General features: G+C 36.9%; 1 protein-coding gene across 1 annotated transcript in view; it reads left to right on the top strand.

The window, feature by feature from the left end:
* The window catches only part of SLC6A15 (solute carrier family 6 member 15), a 49,835-nt gene extending 35,280 nt beyond the window's left edge, over window positions 1-14,555 (top strand). The window contains exons 7-12 of the mRNA XM_065935477.1: window positions 1,598-1,839; window positions 1,943-2,135; window positions 2,999-3,191; window positions 6,039-6,198; window positions 11,908-12,070; window positions 13,365-14,555. Of these exons, the coding sequence (XP_065791549.1) occupies window positions 1,598-1,839; window positions 1,943-2,135; window positions 2,999-3,191; window positions 6,039-6,198; window positions 11,908-12,070; window positions 13,365-13,736 (1,323 nt within the window). The 3' untranslated portion in view covers window positions 13,737-14,555. The remainder of the gene's footprint in view (window positions 1-1,597; window positions 1,840-1,942; window positions 2,136-2,998; window positions 3,192-6,038; window positions 6,199-11,907; window positions 12,071-13,364) is intronic.
* The last annotated feature ends 4,939 nt before the right edge of the window (window positions 14,556-19,494 follow it).

Below are 19,494 nucleotides of genomic sequence, written 5' to 3'. Positions count from 1 at the left end.
TTGATGTAAATAGATATTTTAGATCTAGATACTTGAATGTGACACTTTTACATGGTCCCCATGTTTAAAACTGCAATACTTGGTTAACATTTTAAACCAGAGCTGGAAATAACTATTAAAATATAGTGAATTATTTCTTCAGCTCATTTTGGACTATTGATAAGATTGTTATTAGGCCATTGTAGGATGTGATAGTTAATATAATAACAATACAAAGTTGTCAATTTCCTTTAAATTTAAGTTGTTTATGTAAGGGAGAAAGTATCTAAGTATACAAAATATTCTCAGTGAATGCAGATTTCGTTTCTGAGTTGGAAGTAATCAGAATGTCTTTAGTAAATAGGTATTGTCTGCCATCTAGTGGGAAAAGTAGAGAGAGACAGTTGAATGAGTTCGGTTTTCATTTGCTGAAATCTATGAGACCTCATGGACCGCAGCATGCCAGGCTTCCCTGTCCTTCACTATCTCCTGGAGTTTGCTCAAGACCGTTGAGTCAGTGATGCCATTCAACCATCTCATCCTCTGTCACCCTCTTCTCCTCCTGCCCTCAGTCTTTCCCAGCATCAGGGTCTTTTCCAACGCTGATCAGCGTAGCTGTTATTATGGTCCACATGTTAGCAGCTACTGAGGACTCAGCATGGTAGGCAATGTGATGAGGAGTATTTACATATTTTGTTACTTTCATCTTTCAGTTGAGAAAAATCAAACTCAGAGTGGACAGGCCACTTACCCTAGGATGCACTATTTTTAGATTATTAAATGACTGTCTATGGAAGTCATGCTCTTAACCACATCTGGCTTTGTTCCCAATAAAGGCAATTTTATTGCAAAGGTGAAAAGAGATAAAATACTGATTTAAGTACTACTATTACTGAAATCAAAGTTAACTGTTTATTGAGGTCTTGGCCCAATATGGCTAATATTAATTGTTCCATTTAAAAGTTTTAGTTACATACAGTGATAATTGTTTAAGAAGTAAAGCAGAGTTACTTGAAAATTATGTCCAGCACAGATTCCAAACTTTAGAACTTTTAATTACTTCAATTTTCAAAGGAAAAGCTTTCAGGAAACTACTAAATGAAAGGTTAATACCTATGTGAATATGCAAAGTACAAATAGCTCAACTCTACCCAGCTTATAATTATTACCTGCTTTGGCTGTTAGATGTCACCTGAAAACACAAAACTTATGGCATTACTTAAATAAAATTTATAACTTTTATGGCTAACTGGTTTATTTTGCTTTGGAAAGAAAACAAAGACATAAATAGAAATAAGCGAAGATAGTTCATTTCTGTCTCAAATAGTCCTTTGATTTGTCCTAAAGATATTTAAAATTTCCCATATGATTTTTTTCTCCATGTAGGTAACATCTCCATCTAAAGTTTCGATAGTCTATGGTCTTTCTTATTCATTTTCCTTGTATAATTCCTCAATGAAAAATTTGTTCTTTCTCCTTAAGAACAGATAATCCTCTGTTTTGAATTACCTTTGGGTGTGTGTCATTTTGATATATGTAAACAACAGAGTCAACTCCTTGTAGATTATTGAGGAATTATATTTTGTAGCTGACTTCTGTACTGTTTAATTTTAAACAGCTTGAAATCATGCTGGAGCCAAAGGTGTGGAGAGAAGCCGCAGCTCAGGTGTTCTTTGCCTTGGGTCTGGGATTCGGTGGCGTCATCGCCTTTTCAAGCTACAACAAAAGAGACAACAACTGCCACTTCGATGCCGTTCTGGTGTCCTTCATCAATTTTTTTACTTCTATCCTGGCCACACTGGTGGTGTTTGCAGTTCTGGGCTTCAAAGCAAATGTCATAAATGAGAAATGCATTGCAGAGTATGGTCATCAATTACCTTTAGATTTGATGGCATAATTATATTTGAAAAAAATCTCCTTCCCATACCCACAAGTGTTTTTTTAATGCCGTTTTGCTTTTCAGAAATTCGGAAATGATCATCAAACTTGTGAAAATGGGTAACATTAGTCAAGATATCATTCCCCATCATATCAACTTTTCAGCTATTACTGCCGAAGATTATGACTTAGTTTATGACATCATTCAAAAAGTGAAAGAAGAAGAGTTTCCTGCGCTTCATCTCAATGCCTGTCGAATTGAAGATGAGCTCAATAAAGTTAGTAGTCTATGTTTAAGTGCTGAAACAATTCTCATTAACTTAAAATATGCCTTACCCAGAAGACTTCTTTTAGGAAAAGGACCTTTAAAATGCCTGTGGAAGGGCATGCTGTTTCAAAATTCATCTTTATTTCAGAGAGCATATATTCTTAAGTCAGAAAGGTTTGCTTTACTTTAAAAAGTACTTTCACTGATGAAGCCACAATAATTTAAAATATGAATATAAATAAGGTGATTTTCACATAGAAAATGAAATTAGATACATTTGCTGGTATAATACTTAACACAAAACTTGAATTATGATGACCATTTACATATTGCATAATTGTTTGGACACATGAATGAATGAATAGTGGTGTTTGTTAAGTCATGATTAAGTCCTTTTTCTAGCCACTGTCATATATTTGAATGAACACAATATAGGGGAACGTGAATAAAGAGCTTTGCATAAATTGTCACCTCTCTTTACTTTGCCAAAAAGGAAAATATTATGAAGAAATTGGCCATTAATCACTCGCTTTAAGATAGCTTAATGTACCTGAGACTAAACATAAAGAATCGTGTGCTGGAAGTTACAGATGAAGCCACCATTAACACAACAATCTTAAATTCCATAAGGAAAGATTTAAATACTAACTTACTCTTGAATTTTTAAATGTTGGCTCTATCTGTGGTCTTTATGAGATAACATGATCACCCTGAATTTTGTTTAGAGGCACATTTCTTAGGAGACAACATGATGATATCAGTGTGATTATTTCCAGTAACTGCCCCACATCATTCAGTTTCCCTGCCTTTTCATATACATAGCCAGCACTGCACGTGGCTCTGACTAACGTGGCTATTCTATATATCTTACAGGCTGTTCAGGGGACTGGTTTAGCTTTTATTGCCTTTACAGAAGCGATGACACATTTCCCCGCGTCTCCCTTCTGGTCGGTGATGTTCTTCCTCATGCTGGTAAATCTAGGGCTTGGCAGCATGTTTGGAACCATTGAAGGGATCATCACACCCGTTGTGGACACTTTCAAAGTGAGGAAAGAAATCCTCACTGGTGAGCTTTTATGTATTTGACTTTCCATTGAACTGATAGCAGGTCATTTCACTCTTGGTGACTGATCAGAGATGGAAATAAGAAAAGTGTTTATTTTTAAAGTCCACTTATTAATATGTTTCAGAAGTATTTGTTATTTAGGGATTCATTTATAGTATTTATACACTGCATATTTATAATATGCAAATGAAACTTATTGTAGATAATAATTATTTTTAGTTACTTATTAGTTATCACTTATTATATTGCTCTTTATTAGTAGTAATGTCATTATGAAGTGCTGGTACTAGAACAAAGTCAAAGAATGTTCATGTATAATTATGTATTCAAGTCAAATAATTATTAAAAAAAAGTTCAGATCATTGGGTTTTTCAAAAGTGTATAGCTGACATTGACAAACCTAAGTTTAGTTTTCATATGAAATGGCAATTGTAGCCTGATAGAAGCTAATACATCTAGGAAGGAAAGATAATAACATGATTTATCAATATTGATGGTTGTTAATAAGTCCAGTCTGCAAGCAGTTATTAAAGTACTGGCTGTGTATTGCATCGTCCTTGCATTTGAGGGATACCAAGGATGTAAGAGAAATTACAACAGAGATGCAGATATATAGGAGAACCTCTCCTCTAAACAGAATAGAACTGATAATTAAAATCAACATGGGTAGCTAAAACTTGTATCATGTAATATACTGACAGCATGATAAAGACTTTACATGTTCTGCAAATTAAGAAGCAGCAAAGATCATCTAAACATATGAGGGAACTATCAGCAGAAGGAATGGAAATTGAATGAGAAAGGGCCAGGGTCTTCTCAAGGGTCAGAGGCTAGTTTTAGTAAGCACACCCAAACAGAGACAAAGGAAGCAGCGAGGAAGCTGCCAGACCTGAGTGCAGCGACAGCATTGGTAAGTGATGCAAAAATTAATTGGGAAAAAAACCATACAGATGATCTTGGCTGCTGGCCAGTGGTGCACAAGCTCCACCACAGGCTCTGTGTTTCGTTCTGAAAGATTCAGTAGTCACTGGCGTGTCAATCACTCTCTAGTGCATATATGCCCTGATCACTCATTGCTCTGTATAGTGTGTGTCCAGACAATTTCAGCAGCTTGTCACATATATCTAGATTTCTTTAATTCAGTTGGATACAAAGGAGAACTGTCTCTTCCTTTTCCTGAAAGGCACGCTCTGCTTCTGCAGTTTCTATTTATTTTAAGGCTATCAATATCCTCTGACATGCAGACTAAATAACTGTCATCTTTGCTGCTTTCCTCATCATGCCCTCTATCTCAACCCTCCTGATATAAGAGGGCTTGCAAAATGAAGGGAACAGCAACAGCATGGGGGGAAAAACACACATGGGAGTATTTGCCAACCCCCAGTGGAGGGCTTAGTAAACCAGAGTAAAGAGGAATATACTCTCCACTCCCTCTACCTGTATTTTGGGATCACACTTTTACTTCAAGTCATTTACCTTGAGGAAATGTTCCCCCATCACCTTTGTCAAATGTTTTTGTCTCCTTTGGTATGACAGCAGGACTTAGATCTAAGTTACTTATTATTTGTTCCCCTCACCTTGTCAGCGAAGCTCTCCGTGTCTGTCCCACCTAGAGTACACCTTCTTCCTACTTACACTATGATGCAATTAGGCGAGAGGGAGTGTGATACAGGCCATGGTTCAAATCGAAGCTCTGCTACTTCCATCCTGAGACTTTGAGTATGATTTGCTGTGACAAGCATTTAAATATTTCAATATGTGTTAGACTCCAAGTGAATGCTCTTAATGCTTTTCCTTCTCTACCTGATGTGTTTATATATAATATTTACTTATGGACGATGTAACTCATACCACTAGCCTTGCACTCACAAGATGAAGGAAATGGCTTAATTTAACCCATACTTATTGAGATTGCTAGGGAACCTCCATTGGGTGGAACCCAGGGATGCCTGTTTTCTCTCCTTCTGAACTGCCTCCATCTGCCCCACTTCTGTTACTTTTACTCACTTCTGCTAATAGGGAGTTGAGAAAGACAGCCCAGTCATCTCTTATTTTTGAGGGCTTCTCTGCTAACATGCATGAGAGAATAAAGAGTCTAACAAAAATATGCGAGTAGTGTACGGATTCCAGAATTCTCTCTCAATTTCTACAGTAATGGTATCTTGTTGGAAGTTTCTGCATCTTTCTGCAGTACTCCTCCAGAAACTCCCTTTAGACTCCCCTTCTTAGCTAACTGGAGAATCTGGTTGCCCATCCCTGTCATAACTGTATTTCCAACTCATCTGTCCAGACAATATCAAGGTAGAGAGTGGGTTACTGCTAAGGGGTCAAACATTTTTTTTCAGTTATGCTTTAACAATAATCATATTTCAATCAAATATCAAAATATATGTTATCATAGTCTTATAAGGCACATTCATCTCATGATTAATTTGAAATTTCAATATTGCTTCCAATTAAAAGTAGAAATTACCTGTGAACATTTGTTGCCTGAAAAGGTCACTTTTCTATTAATGAGACATGGGTATGGGTATGGATAATAATAATACTATTATTATCTTCTCTGTTTTGCCTCGTTTGTTATTTGGGCTAGGTACATATATTTCCACAGACTTAAGGAGATGAATTGAGTTACTGCCCTACAATGAATTCATATTAAATTCAGGGCTAAATTCAGGTAACTAATTGCCAATATATTTCATGGTATCAGGAAAAGTATCCTACTCATATTACTGACAACTTATAAAAAGTAGAAAAACAAAGTGCATATAATAATTTATAATGCAGTTTAAAAGACTTGATTCTGACAAGGTCTTATTTTTTCTTAAATTTATTCCTTTCGTTCAGTTATCTGCTGTCTTCTGGCATTTTGTATTGGCCTGATATTTGTGCAGCGCTCTGGAAACTACTTTGTTACAATGTTTGATGACTATTCTGCAACCCTGCCTCTGCTAATTGTCGTCATTTTGGAGAATATTGCTGTATCCTTTGTTTATGGCATAGATAAGTAAGTATATTCTCTTATGCATCCATTTTACATCTCTGCTTTGGAAAGACTAATTGTTAACATGTATCTCACTTAGAAGAGGAGAGAAATGACTGGAGAAAAAATTTCCTTGCTACAAAAATCAAATCTTTTGCAGGCTCTTCTCCATTCAACAGTTTTAACAAAGCAGATCTCCTTATTAGGTGATGAGATAGAACGGTGTAGATGGTAATGAGGTTTAGGAGTCTGGAACTTTGATTTAATTCTGGTTATCAAATAGGAACTTTCAAGAACTTGTGTATATTGGCTAAGTTCCAAGAATCTTGTTAAGTCGTTTTGAGCCATTGTTATCTCCATTTCACACATAAGAAAATGCAGGCTTAGTGAGACACCGAGTGACTTGCTCATCACACACCTGCAGAGAGGCAGAGCTGGGACTCATGGCCGTTTCTGCGCTGGGCTGCATTTAGTCACTCAGTCGTGTCCAACTCTTTGTGACCCCATGGACTGTGGTCCACCAGGCTCCTCTGTCCATGGGGATTCTCCAGGCAAGATACTGGAGTGGGTTGCCATGCCCCCCTCCAGAGGATCTTCCCAACCCAGGGATTGAACCCAGGTCTCCTGCATTGCAGGCGGATTCTTTACCATCTGAGCCACCACAAGCCCATATTTACTTAACTCTAAAGTCTGTACTTCTAATTATGTTGCCAACCTGTTTTATTAGACGGATTTTATTTTGTTATGCTATAAAATGCCTTATTTTATCATGCTACACAATGTTTGCGTAGCAGAATCATTTTGGGAAGATATATATATATGTGTATATGTATATATATATGTGTGTGTATATATATATATGTAGTGAATGCTATATATATCTTGAAGCAGTGATATATATATATACATATATATGTATATATAATATATATGTATATATATATGTATATATATATATCACTGCTTCAAGATATATATAGCATTCACTACATGTAACGTATTTATGGAATCATGACTTGAATTCACTAGATGCCTAAATCTTTAAATTATATACCTGCTTGGTCTGAAAAGTATATAAACTTGTGTGAAATGAAGCATTTGAGTGACTCAGAATAAAAACATTTCTGGAGGCCTTGTCCAATAATGTTTAAATTTGTTGTCTTCAGGTAGCATGTATGGATTAAGGCAATAAGATCATCTAGCTTATTAGAGGTTTCTCTGATGCAGGAATAAGTTCACTGAATGAGGACCAGAGTCCTCTTCAACAACATAAAGAGCTTTATTGTACTAAGTAAGCTTTGTGACAAAACTTAGAGAATATTTTATTTCTGTTAAAAGCTCCAGGCAAGCAAAGGTAGGGAAACTTACATTTAATGATCATGTACTAAGTATCAATAGTAGTAATAGTTGCATATTGTTTAGTTGCTAAGCTGTGTACAACTCTTGCAACTCCATGGAGTATTACTATATCAAAATAAAATGGCTACACAGCCAAAGAAATGATCAAGAAAATAAAAAAGTAACCTATTGAATGAGAAAAATATTTATGAGAAATATTTATGAGAAATATTTATGAGAAAATCAAATATCCAATAAGGGGTTAATATTCATAATGTATAAGGGCTTATAACTCAGTAGCCAAAAAAAAAAAATCAATTAAACAATGGACAAAGGATCTGAATTTTTCCAAAGAATATATACAGATGATCAACAGATACATGAAAAGTTGTCAACATCACTAATCATCATGGGAATGCTGTATGCATTGTCTTAATCCTCATAACAGTATTCTGTGGTGACTAATATTACTCATATCACAGATGTAAAATTGGCCTGCCTTGTATAGGAGGACACAGTATCTTAGTTGTAGAGCCAGGATTTTTAACTTTAACTTCAAAACCAGATATTTCTATAGTCTACTGAGCTACTACCAACTCCTCACCTGCACTGTGTTGGAATTTGATATTGTTATTGGACTGATCTGTGGATCAGTAGGATCATAATTTAGTTTTCCGTTTAGACTTTTCATCATTTACAACAGGCATAATGGTGAATATTTCTTTTTAGTAGTTCCTAAATAGTAATTATTATAACATCAAGATGAATAATATTACTAATACTTGCATCTATAAATTTCTGCTGTTTGTAAGATAGTGTGCTTTGCATATATTGTCTATGAGCCTAAAAATAACTCCAAGATGGGTATTATCTTTCTTGAGAATGCCAAAAATGAAGTTCAGAAGGACTGAGATACACATTTAGAAATTATGGAGGTATGATTTGAAACCAGATCTGTTGGTCTCTAAAGCTCATATCTTGTCCAAGGAGCACAATTAGAATTCTCCCGTTTAAAATGCTCTTATTTAATTACTTTTCCCTCCTTTAAATGTCTGCAGGAATCTTATATTCTTCCTGTTCACCTTCAGTAATGTCATGAACTCAGTTCTGCTCTGTCATCTGCCATGTTTACCTAAATTTCCAGAGACAGGGTTGAGAGAAGCCTTCCAAAACCTAAATGTTTGAGATAGCAAATTCAAATGCAGAAAAAGATTGTATGGGCTTCCGTGTAGCTCAGTCGGTAAAGAATCTGCCTGCACTACAGGAGACCTGGGTTTGATCCCTGGGTTAAGAGATTAGGCAGAAAAATGATTGAGAGAAAATGAGAAGGAAGATCCTGTGATGCTGAAAGTGATGGCTGCATAGATTGCATTTCCCCAAGTTTCCTTTTTAAAATGAAGGAGAAAAAGAATGACTAGAAAGCAAAACCAAATACCCATGGACACCGAAAAGAAGATATTCTCGTGAACCCTCAATTATGAAAGGTTGGGACAAACCACTGGCAGCCACAGACCTGTGCGGTATCACACCTGTGTGGGTGATGGTAGCGGATACACAGCTGACAGCTCTCTACTCACTCCCAGGTCCTCTGTGCAATGGGTGGTAGGCTGATTGACATGAAAATAGTGAGCAAAACTGGGAGAAATAGTATCTTTGCCCTCATTTAGCAGAATGCAGAGGGATCTCAACACAAGAAGATCATCAGTGCTGGAACAATCTGGTCTCTAAAAACTTGAAATGAACAACCCAAAGTTTTTATCCAAGATAAAGCTTTGCACTGAGGGCAAAGTGGTGGGAGCAAAACCTGAGCTGAGCAGGAGATAGGTCGTAGAGGCTTTGGAAAACGAAGTCCAAGTAAATATAAGAACGAGAGCAGAGGTTTAAAAAAAACAGCTGAGAAATTATGAGGCCACCTGGTAGCTATGAGCTACCACCTGGTAGCTCAGATGGTAAAGCGTCTGCCTACAATGCGGGAGACCCAGGTTCGATCCCTGGGTCGGGAAGATCCCCTGGAGAAGGAAATAGCATCCCACTCCAGTGTTCATGCCTGGAAAATCCCATGGACCAAGGAGTCTGCCGGGCTACAGTTCATGGGGTCGCAAAGAGTCAGACATGACTGAGCGACTTCACTTTCACTTTCCAAAAATAGAGAGGAGGGGCTTCCCTGGTGGTCCAGTGGTTGAGAGCTTGCCTGCCAATGCAGGGGACACAGGTTCAGTCCCTGGTCCAGGAAGATCCCACATGCCGAGGGGCAGCTAAGCTTGTATGCCACAGCAACTGAGCTCACATCCTACAGAGTCTGTGCTTCACAACAGGAATGAGGAGCCCACACACTGCAACTAGTGGTCTCTGCTGGCAACAACTAGAGAAAGTCCGTGCAGCATCGGAGACCCCAGTGCAGCCAAAGATGAGTAAATAAATTTTTTTTAAAAATAAAGAAGAAACACCATCTATCCTTCCCTCTCCAAAAATTCAGGAAATTTGATTTCACTTAAATGTGGTTAAATCATAAAAAAAAGTCATTAAAAAAAAGCAGTAAGGAGCAGAATAATATCCCTTCAGATAAAAAATCCACACAAGCAAAACAGATGGAAAACTAATAATATTTCAAAATGAAGTTGAAATAAATGTTGAAAAATGATAGAAGCCACAAAAGAAGAGCATATATCAGTTATTTTAAAATTGAGAAATATAATAATTAAAGACAAGGGAGATTTGAAAACAGAGGTGATAAGACTCAGGAAATAATTGTGGATAACAGAAAAATCACTTAATAAATGAAGTCAAATTAAAACAAAAACAATAAGTACAATATATATCTCCTCAAGAATTAAAAGCTAGAAAGGAGGAATACTTTTTAAAATCAAAAAGAAATAAGTAAGGATAAGAAATGAATAGAAATAGCAGCTAAGCAAAGATGATTCAACATTTGTACAATGAGGACCTCTAAACGCAGTGGCTGGAAAATAACTCTAAAAACTATAATTAAAGAAACATACCGAAGCAAATAACTTGAATGTTGAAAGGGCAAATGATATAGTTGGAAAAAAAGACATAAAGGCTGACACCAGGACAAAGCCTAGGATGTTACTTGGAGACAAAAAAAAAAAAAAAAAAAAGCATGCAGGTAAAAACAGTACAAATTATTTACAAGGGAAAAATCTGATGGTCAACAAAATTTTTGTAACAATCTTACATAGACATATTTATGATTTTCAAAGAAAGAAAATGTAAACTACAGATTTTAAATTCAGCTGACCTGACATTCATATATAGTGACCACAGATAATTTTAAACATGCAAGAAATTAGGGAATATAGTTACTGTGAGCCGTTTTTGAAGAATCTACTGGAGAACTAGCTTAGGACAACCAAAAAGACTACAGAAACATTAGTACAAGACTGGTGGATGGGCAGTACTATTTTATCTTGAGTTACATATTAAGGGATATAAGCTAGTAAGTAATGGTGACATGCTCCTGACAGTGTTAACATCACATAGCTCTAAAGTGTGAATTTGGGGAACTCCTTGGTGGTTCAGTGGTTAGGACTTGGTGCTCTCACTTCTGGAGCCCTGGGTTTGATCCCTGTTCTGCGAACTAAAGATCCCACAAGCCATGCAGCCAAAAAAGCAAAAAAAAAAAAAAAGCAAAAAAAAAAAAGCAAGTCTTATTTCAGATAAATTATGTATCAATAACTTGACTTTAAAAAACAAATGCATAAGTCTAATCATTACTCAGTCTAAGTGCTAATTCATAGGAAATAGAAGGATCAGATGCACTTATGAAGCCAACAGTGTGGGGATGCAATTATTAACAGCAAAATCTAAATTGTGGGAAACTACAGGACAGAGTGCTTGGCTCATTTAAAAAAAGGATAGAAATGACACAGAGATGTAGGAGGCACTTAGCAGAGATGAAAGGACTTCAGAAAAAAAAATCAAAGAATCATAATGTGTGGACCCTCGTTCAATTAAATGACACCGGACTGAAAACAGAAATGAGAGCTCGGATCAGTTGGATTGGATGATGTGAGTTAATTATCTCTAAATAAAAAAAAGAGAGAGAGAAACAGGGAAATTTTAATGTATTGCAAATATTGTGTTCATAGCATGGAAGGTCATCAGTTGGAGGAGACTTTCCAATAATTGGCTTAAGGGGACTTCCTCCAAATGAAAAGTACAGTACACTGGTTCCATTTTACATTATAAATGTTCTTAGTTGATAAGTCATCTTCAGTATGACTTTTAGATTCGGTATAGAGTGTCATAGGGTATCATGTTTAACCCTATATCAAACCATTCATATAATGCACATTTTAAAGGACATTTAATTTAGCATATTTTAATATAGCTACCTTAACTCGAGGAATAATTAAATTCTTTCTTTCTATTTAGGTTTATGGAAGACCTAAAGGATATGCTGGGCTTTGCTCCCAATAGATATTACTACTATATGTGGAAATATATATCTCCTCTAATGTTGTTATCACTGCTAATTGCTAGCATTGTGAATATGGGATTAAGTCCTCCTGGCTATAATGCGTGGATGGAAGATAAGGTAAAATAAAAAGAAGAAAGTCAGATAAGAGAATACACAAAATATCATTTTAGAGGTTTTTGGCTTTCACTTTTTTCAGTATAGTTTGCTGTGTAATGGGTGGTACTGCTTTTATGCAGTGATCTTAAGATTTATATTTTGTTTGGCCCCAAATATGTATGTTTTTTATTTGTAGTGAATATTTTTAGTACATAAGAAACATTGATTTGGACCTCATTAAAGTAATTTTATCCATGTCACCGTAGATGGACCAATAATTAGGCTTTTGATGCTAGAGAACATACTGATCAAACCACCAGAAATTTTTCCTGCATAAATTTATGAAATGATATTTGAGACACTCTATACCAATGAAAATATGCATCAACCCTGTAGTCATAATTTAAATAAATATTGAAGTAGAGTTTTGCTATAACTGTCTTCTATTAGCCATGAATATTCAGTCTCTGTTCTCAAGCTGCATTGAGACTTGTGACTCAATGCATTACATTGAGTCATTACAATTACATTGTAATGCAGTCACAAGATATATATTATCTATTAGAAAATCAGAATGCTTATTTTTTAGAGCTACCTCTGACCTTTATTCTATGGTCACTAATTCTATATAACAACAACTCAATTCATGACTATTCTAAAAAAATAAGTCTTCTATCCTTTAGCAAAACCCTTGGGGACAAATGTAGTTCAAAGTTTAATTTCAGATTCTAGAAAGGTAATGTGGAGAAGGAAATGGCAACCCACTCCAGTGTTCTTGCCTAGAGAATCCTGTGGATGGAGGAGCCTGGTGGGCTGCCGTCCATGGGGTCGCACAGAGTCGGACGCGACTGAAGCGACTTAGCATCCGGCAGCAGCAGAAAGGTAATGTGACACATACAACGGGTGTCTGTTGCTTAGTATCAGTGACCCACAATGTAATGACTGAAAGCAGTGCTGACTTATTATTTCTTAGGGTTTTGTGGATAAGCTGGACGATTCTTCTCTGGGTCTTGCTTGAGTCAACTCATGCAGTTGACTAAACTTGGAGAGCTTGGCTCTCTCTATGTAAGCTTTCTTTCTTGACTTCTTCCAGGCATTATGGGCTCAGGGCAGCATCTAAGGCACAGAGGCAGAAATCATCAGGCTTTTAAGGTTTTTCTTTGGAAGTTGCTTACTGTCGCTTCCACAGCGACTTATTAATCAGTCGCAAGACTAGCCCAGATTCTTTGCTTATAAACCTGAGATAAATATAATTTTTTTTCATGTCCCTGCAGAGAACGCTAGATGATTGATAATTATTTTTTGACTTTAACAGGCGTCTGAGAAATTTCTGAGCTACCCAACGTGGGGGATGGTCATCTGTATCTCTCTGATGGTCCTGGCAATACTGCCTGTCCCTGTTGTCTTCATCATCCGCCGCTGTAACCTAATAGATGATAGTTCTGGTAATTTAGCATCTGTCACCTATAAGAGAGGAAGGGTCCTGAAGGAGCCTCTAAACTTAGAGGGAGATGATGCAAGCCTCATTCATGGCAAGATATCAAGCGAGTTGTCCTCTCCAAATTTCGGTAAAAATATTTATCGAAAACAGAGTGGATCACCAACTCTGGATACAGCTCCCAACGGACGCTATGGGATAGGGTATTTGATGGCAGACATGCCAGACATGCCGGAATCTGACTTGTAGCTGGAGGTGGGGGGCGGGTGGTGCAGAAATCAGTGAGTGTTATTTGGTTCATTTTTTATTAATGAACATTGGCTCTACTAAGAGAAGTGTCAGACTTCGCTTATCAGAGGGCGATCTCAGGTGTTCCGTGGCTGTGATCTTTAATCCTAATGGTAAGGGTAAATTCGGCTTGACCATTCCTTTGGCTTCTTCGGTTTACATTTGAGCAGAAAGAGTCACAGACAAAGCGTACAATAACTGACTGAGGTCCACACTGGTCGGAAGTTTTAAAAATACTTCTGGCATTTTTCTTTTCCAGGGATTCTTATCTCTAAAAACAAAAACAAAAACAAAAACAGGTGTTACCTCAGTTTCTAACAATTTCTGGATGTCATGCTATGGGCAACTCAAAAATGGTGTACTTCAAAATTGATTAAGTTTGCCTTCAGGATAACCCCCAGGATTAAAATGAACAGTTCTGTAAGCTGGTGCCGCTCAGCACACTTCCATGAACATATCGTGTAGATAGGCTGCACTTATTTTGGTAGCATTGATACCTTCTTAGGCTATTAGTTGAAGAAAACTGCAAAGTATTTTCTTATGTAATAGCTGTCTAGAGCAATAGTATCACAGAATAAGAAGGCACTGATGCTGGGATGAAAGGTGAAATTCGGAAGTGACTGGGGATCATGTGTGTGATGGCTGTATATTTTGTGTAAAATCCATGTGTGTGAAAATGAATTAAGAATGAGTCACTCAGCACTCTCAAGAATTATGCTGATTCCGCATTTTTCTATGCCGTGTGCCTAAAAACCTACTTGATATTTATTGTGGTTTCAAGATTACTCATAGTATATTTCTATAATATACTCGCAGTGTATATAGCTGTATATTAGTACTCTAAGTACTGATTTGAAAACTTGAAGCAAGATGGCATTTTATTTCATATCTTTCTGTTTTGCTTCTGTTTTATGCAATTATAAATCCTTTTTTAAGTGATTGTTAAAATTGTATGGCATTACATTTTAAGCAACAAATAAAGTTCAAAAATGATGTTTGTTTCCCTCATTGACTTTTCTTGTGCTACCTGAATGGGATTGCCTTGCACCTCTGTCAGCACTTAGGCATTTCATAATAATTAATCATCACATTCCGAGTGGGATTAATAGATTGACTAACAGAGTTACCACTTTAGGGACAAGAGAAAAGGAGAGTATTATGGCTAATTGGTGTTCTAATGTAGTCTCACTGGCTTCCCAGGAGGCTCAGTGGTAAAGAATTCACCTGCAATTCAGGAGATGTAGTTCAGTCCCTGGCCTGGGAAGATCCCCTGGAGAAGGAAATGGCAATGCACTCCAGTATTCACGTCTGGGAAATCCCATGCACAGAGGAGTCTGGTGGGCTACAGTCCATGAGAGCACGAAAGAGCTGGATGAGACTGAGCAACTAAACAACAGTAATAACTACACAGCCTCACAGTTCTTGGAAAAATACTTATAGGCTCCCAGGAAATCACATGCAGAGGTGACTGCCTGCTCGATCGGTATTGTCTCTGAAGTGTAAAGAAGTTATGATGATTTCTATGAAACTGTTGTATATATGAGGTTGGATGAGGCAGAACTCTGTTGAGTGTCATCTAGTTAAAAAGATTTTATTTAACTGTCCTACCACTATATTGGTCATATTTTAAAAATAATGATGGATAAAGCAGCAAAAGAGGAGAGAGAGTGTATACACTGAATCCATTGATTTATTTTGACCAAATATTCTTCATCTGCTATGGAATATACTAACAGACTGCATCACTGCATTTTATAATTTCACTGGTGAATAAAACAATTTTTTTTTTGCATCTTCACTAATACAGTATTTTGTTTCACTTCAATAATATCTTATAGATAGGCAGTATATGCACACTATATGGACTCAAAAATTGTCATAATTCAGTGTAAATTAAATTCCCCCTTCAAAATTTCTCCTTGTCACCCATTTCCCATCCTTGAAGGCAACCACCATTACCAGGTTCTTAGGTGTCTTTATGGAGATGCTCAACATATACTCTTTATATAATGACAGCATTCTGCATTCTTTCCTATGAATCTTACTTATTTCAAGAAATAATTTATTTTCTACAGTGTTTCATGCGAAAGCACATAAATCTGCCTTTTTATTTCAGAAGTTGAGGTAATATAAATTATGTTTGTTTTCATCTTGAAACATAAGCTACCATAAGCTATCTCAATGTTAGAACTGCTGTAGCAGATGCCTACTTTACCTGCCAGCTTTTAGCTTAACTGATAGTATACAGCCACGTAGCACACATCCCTCTACCCTCCCTCTCTTGCCAAGAGGGCTGCTGATCTATAATTTGCGTACATGCCTTGCACTCGGGAATAGTGACTTCTCTTCTCAGAGTAATAGGAAGAATTGCAGGAATCCTTTCAGATGAAAGAATCTGAATGGCTTCTAATGCCTTCATATGACAGATGAGGAAACTAAGGCCATGGAAACAAAAGTAAAATGAATTCTGCTTATTTCATTCAGTTAATTCTTCAGCTGTTCATTCATTTCTTCACCCTTTCTTTCATCATCTACTCACTAAGAATCTGCCTTATTCTTAGTACTAAGCTGAGAAACCATTGTAATTAAGGTGTAAGCAATTCATCTTTTCCAACTTTCTCACTTTTACCTGGGATTTCCCTTATCTGCTTTTTTTTTCTCAGCCAGTGTAGTATCTAATCAATAAATAGTAGTAGGAAGTGTCCCAAAATTTGCCTTTGCATTACTTTCCACTCTTCCTGTAAACTCTGGCCTTAAACTCACACCTAGATGTGACAGAGCCAAAGGTTATTCAAATGGAAAGCAGTCTGGGGAGTTTGACAGGAGGGATAGGATAGTAGAGTGTTCAGAGTGGATCAAAGGAGATGGAGAAAATGTATCCACTATTAGGTGTTAGAGTCATAATAAGGAAACCTAATACCTTGGTGAAAGGACATCTTATGGTATAATTTTATGAAAGTATATTTGCATTTTGCATGTATTTCTGTTTATGTACATTGTTTTAGGTAGGTGTTATTTTTTAAATTGAATCTTCAGATGGGTGTGTGATTCCAGAATATTTCAAATAAGACATAGTGCTTCTTAACTATAATTTTGATTTTGAGTCACTTGTGACCTTTCTAAAGACATAGTTCTAACTTACTGAATTTGCATCCTTTTGGGATTGGATACAGGACATGAGTATTTTTTTAAATGTATTCTAATATTCATTCTTGTTTAGGAATCATAGGTATGAAAAAGATGAAAAAGAAAATCAAGCAGAATATGAATTCTGTCTTCATAAAAATGAAGATACAGTAACTGTAATATTTGGGAAGAACAATAATTCAGGTAGATAGAATTTGGAATTTGTAATTAAAAAGTACTTGAAAAGTGAAACATCTTTCTCTTTTTGCTTTTTTTCCTGGTCACTGTATTTTTTGGTTACTCCTCAAAGATATACATGTCTATGCCAACTGAATATGAATAAAATCACTATTAATTATAGCAATTACATAAATTTTCCCATAACTTTTAGTTGTAGATTTTTTGAGTCAAAAGGGGAAAAGACATAAAACTCTAGGCAACTACTAGAATTATTGAAGTTGACATTTCATATAAGCTATCCATTGATGCTCTGGTTACAGCAAACAGCCTCTTCCAACAACATACAGGTGACTCTACACATGGACATCACCAGATGGTCAATATCGAAATCATATTGGTTAAATATTCTGCAGCTGAAGATGGAGAAGCTATATACAGTCAGCAAAAATAAGACATAGTGCTGGTAGTGGCTCAAATCCTTAAAATTCAGGCTTAAATTGTAGGCAGTAGGGGAACCATTAGACCATTTAGGTATGATCAAATCACTTATGATTACACAGTGGAAGTGACCAATGGATTCAAGGGATTAGACCTGGTAGACAGAGTGCCTGAAGAAATATGGAAGGAGGTTGATAACATCGCACAGGACGTGGTTATCAAAATCATCCCCCAAAAATGGAAGTGTGAAAAGCAAAATGGTTGCCTGAGGAGGCCTTACAAATAGCTGAGAAAAGAAGAGAAGCGAAAGGCAAAGGAGAAAGGGAAATATATATACAACTGAATGCAGAGTTCAAGAGAATATCAAGGAGAGATAAGAAAACCTTCTTAAGGTTTCAATGCAGAGAAATAGAGGTAAACAATAGAATGGGAAAGATTAGTCAGTTCAGTCACTCAGTTGTGTCTGACTCTTTGTGATCCCATGGACTACAGCATGCCAGGCTTCACTGTCCATCACCAACTCCCGAAGCTTGCTCAAACTCGTGTCCATCGAGTTGGTGATGCCATTCAACCATCTCATCCTCTGTTGTCCCCTTCTCCTCCAGCCTTCAATCTATCCCAGCATCAAGGTCTTTTCCAAGGAGTCAGTTCTTTGCATCAGGTGGCCAAATATTGGAGTTTCAGCTTCAACATCAGTACTTCCAATGAATATTCAGGACTGATTTACTTTAGGATGAACTGGTTGGATCTCCTTGCAGTCCAAGGGACTCTCAAGAGTCTTCTCCAACACCACAGTTCAAAAGCATCAATTTTTCAGTGCTCAGCTTTCTTTATAGTCCAACTCTCACATCCATACATGACCCCTAGAAAAACCATAGCTTTGACTAGATGGCCCTTTGTTGGCAAAGTAATGTCTCTGCTTTTTAATATGCTGTCTATGTTGGTCATAGTTTTTCTTCCAAGGAGCAAGCGTCTTTTAATTTCATGGCCGCAGTCACCATCTGCAGTGATTTTGGAGCCCCAAAACATAAAATCTCTCACTGTTTCCATTTTTTCCCCATCTACTTGCCTTGAAGTGAAGGCAAACCATTCAATATCATGGTAATCCAAGTCTATACCCTGACTAGTAACGCTGAAGAAGCTGAAGCTGAACAGTTCTATCAAGACCTACAAGACCTTATAGAACTAACACCCAAAAAGATGTCCTTTTCATTATAGGGGACTGTAATGCAAAAGTAGGAAGTCAAGAAACATCTGAAGTAATAGGCAAATTTGGCCTTGGAGTACAGAATGAAGCAGGGCAAAGGCTAACAGAGTTCTGCCAAGAGAACACACTGGTCATAGCAAACACCCTCTTCCAACAACACAAGAGAAGACTCTACACATGGACATCACCAGATGGTCAACACCGAAATCAGATTGATTATATTCTTTGCAGCCAAAGATGGAGAAGCTCTATACGGTCAGCAAAAACAAGACCTGGAGCTGACTGTGGCTCAGATCATGAACTCCTTATTGTCAAATTCAGACTTCAGTTGAAGAAAGTGGGGAAAACCACTAGACCATTCAGGTATGACCTAAATCAAATCCCTTATGACTATACAGTGGAAGTGAGAAATAGATTTAAGGGACTAGATCTGATAGACAGAGTGCCTGATGAACTATGGACGGAGGTTCATGACATTGTACAGGAGACAGGAATCAAGACCATCCCCAAGAAAAAGAAATGCGAAAGGCCAAAATGGCTGTCTGAGGAGGCCTTACAAAGAACTGTGAAAAGAAGAGAAGTGAAAAGCAAAGGAGAAAAGGAAAAATATTCCCATTTGAATGCAGAGTTCCAAAGAATACCCAGGTGAGATAAGAAAGGATTCCTCAGCGATCAATGCAAAGAAATAGAGGAAAGCAATAGAATGGTAAAAACTAGAGATGTCTTCAAGAAAATTAGAGATACCAAGGGAACATTTCATGCAAAGAT

This window comes from Muntiacus reevesi, chromosome 4 (assembly GCF_963930625.1).
Source record: "Muntiacus reevesi chromosome 4, mMunRee1.1, whole genome shotgun sequence".
NCBI lineage: Eukaryota > Metazoa > Chordata > Mammalia > Artiodactyla > Cervidae > Muntiacus > Muntiacus reevesi.
Note: the sequence above shows the minus strand (reverse complement) of the source record. Positions and strands in the feature narration are given on the sequence as shown.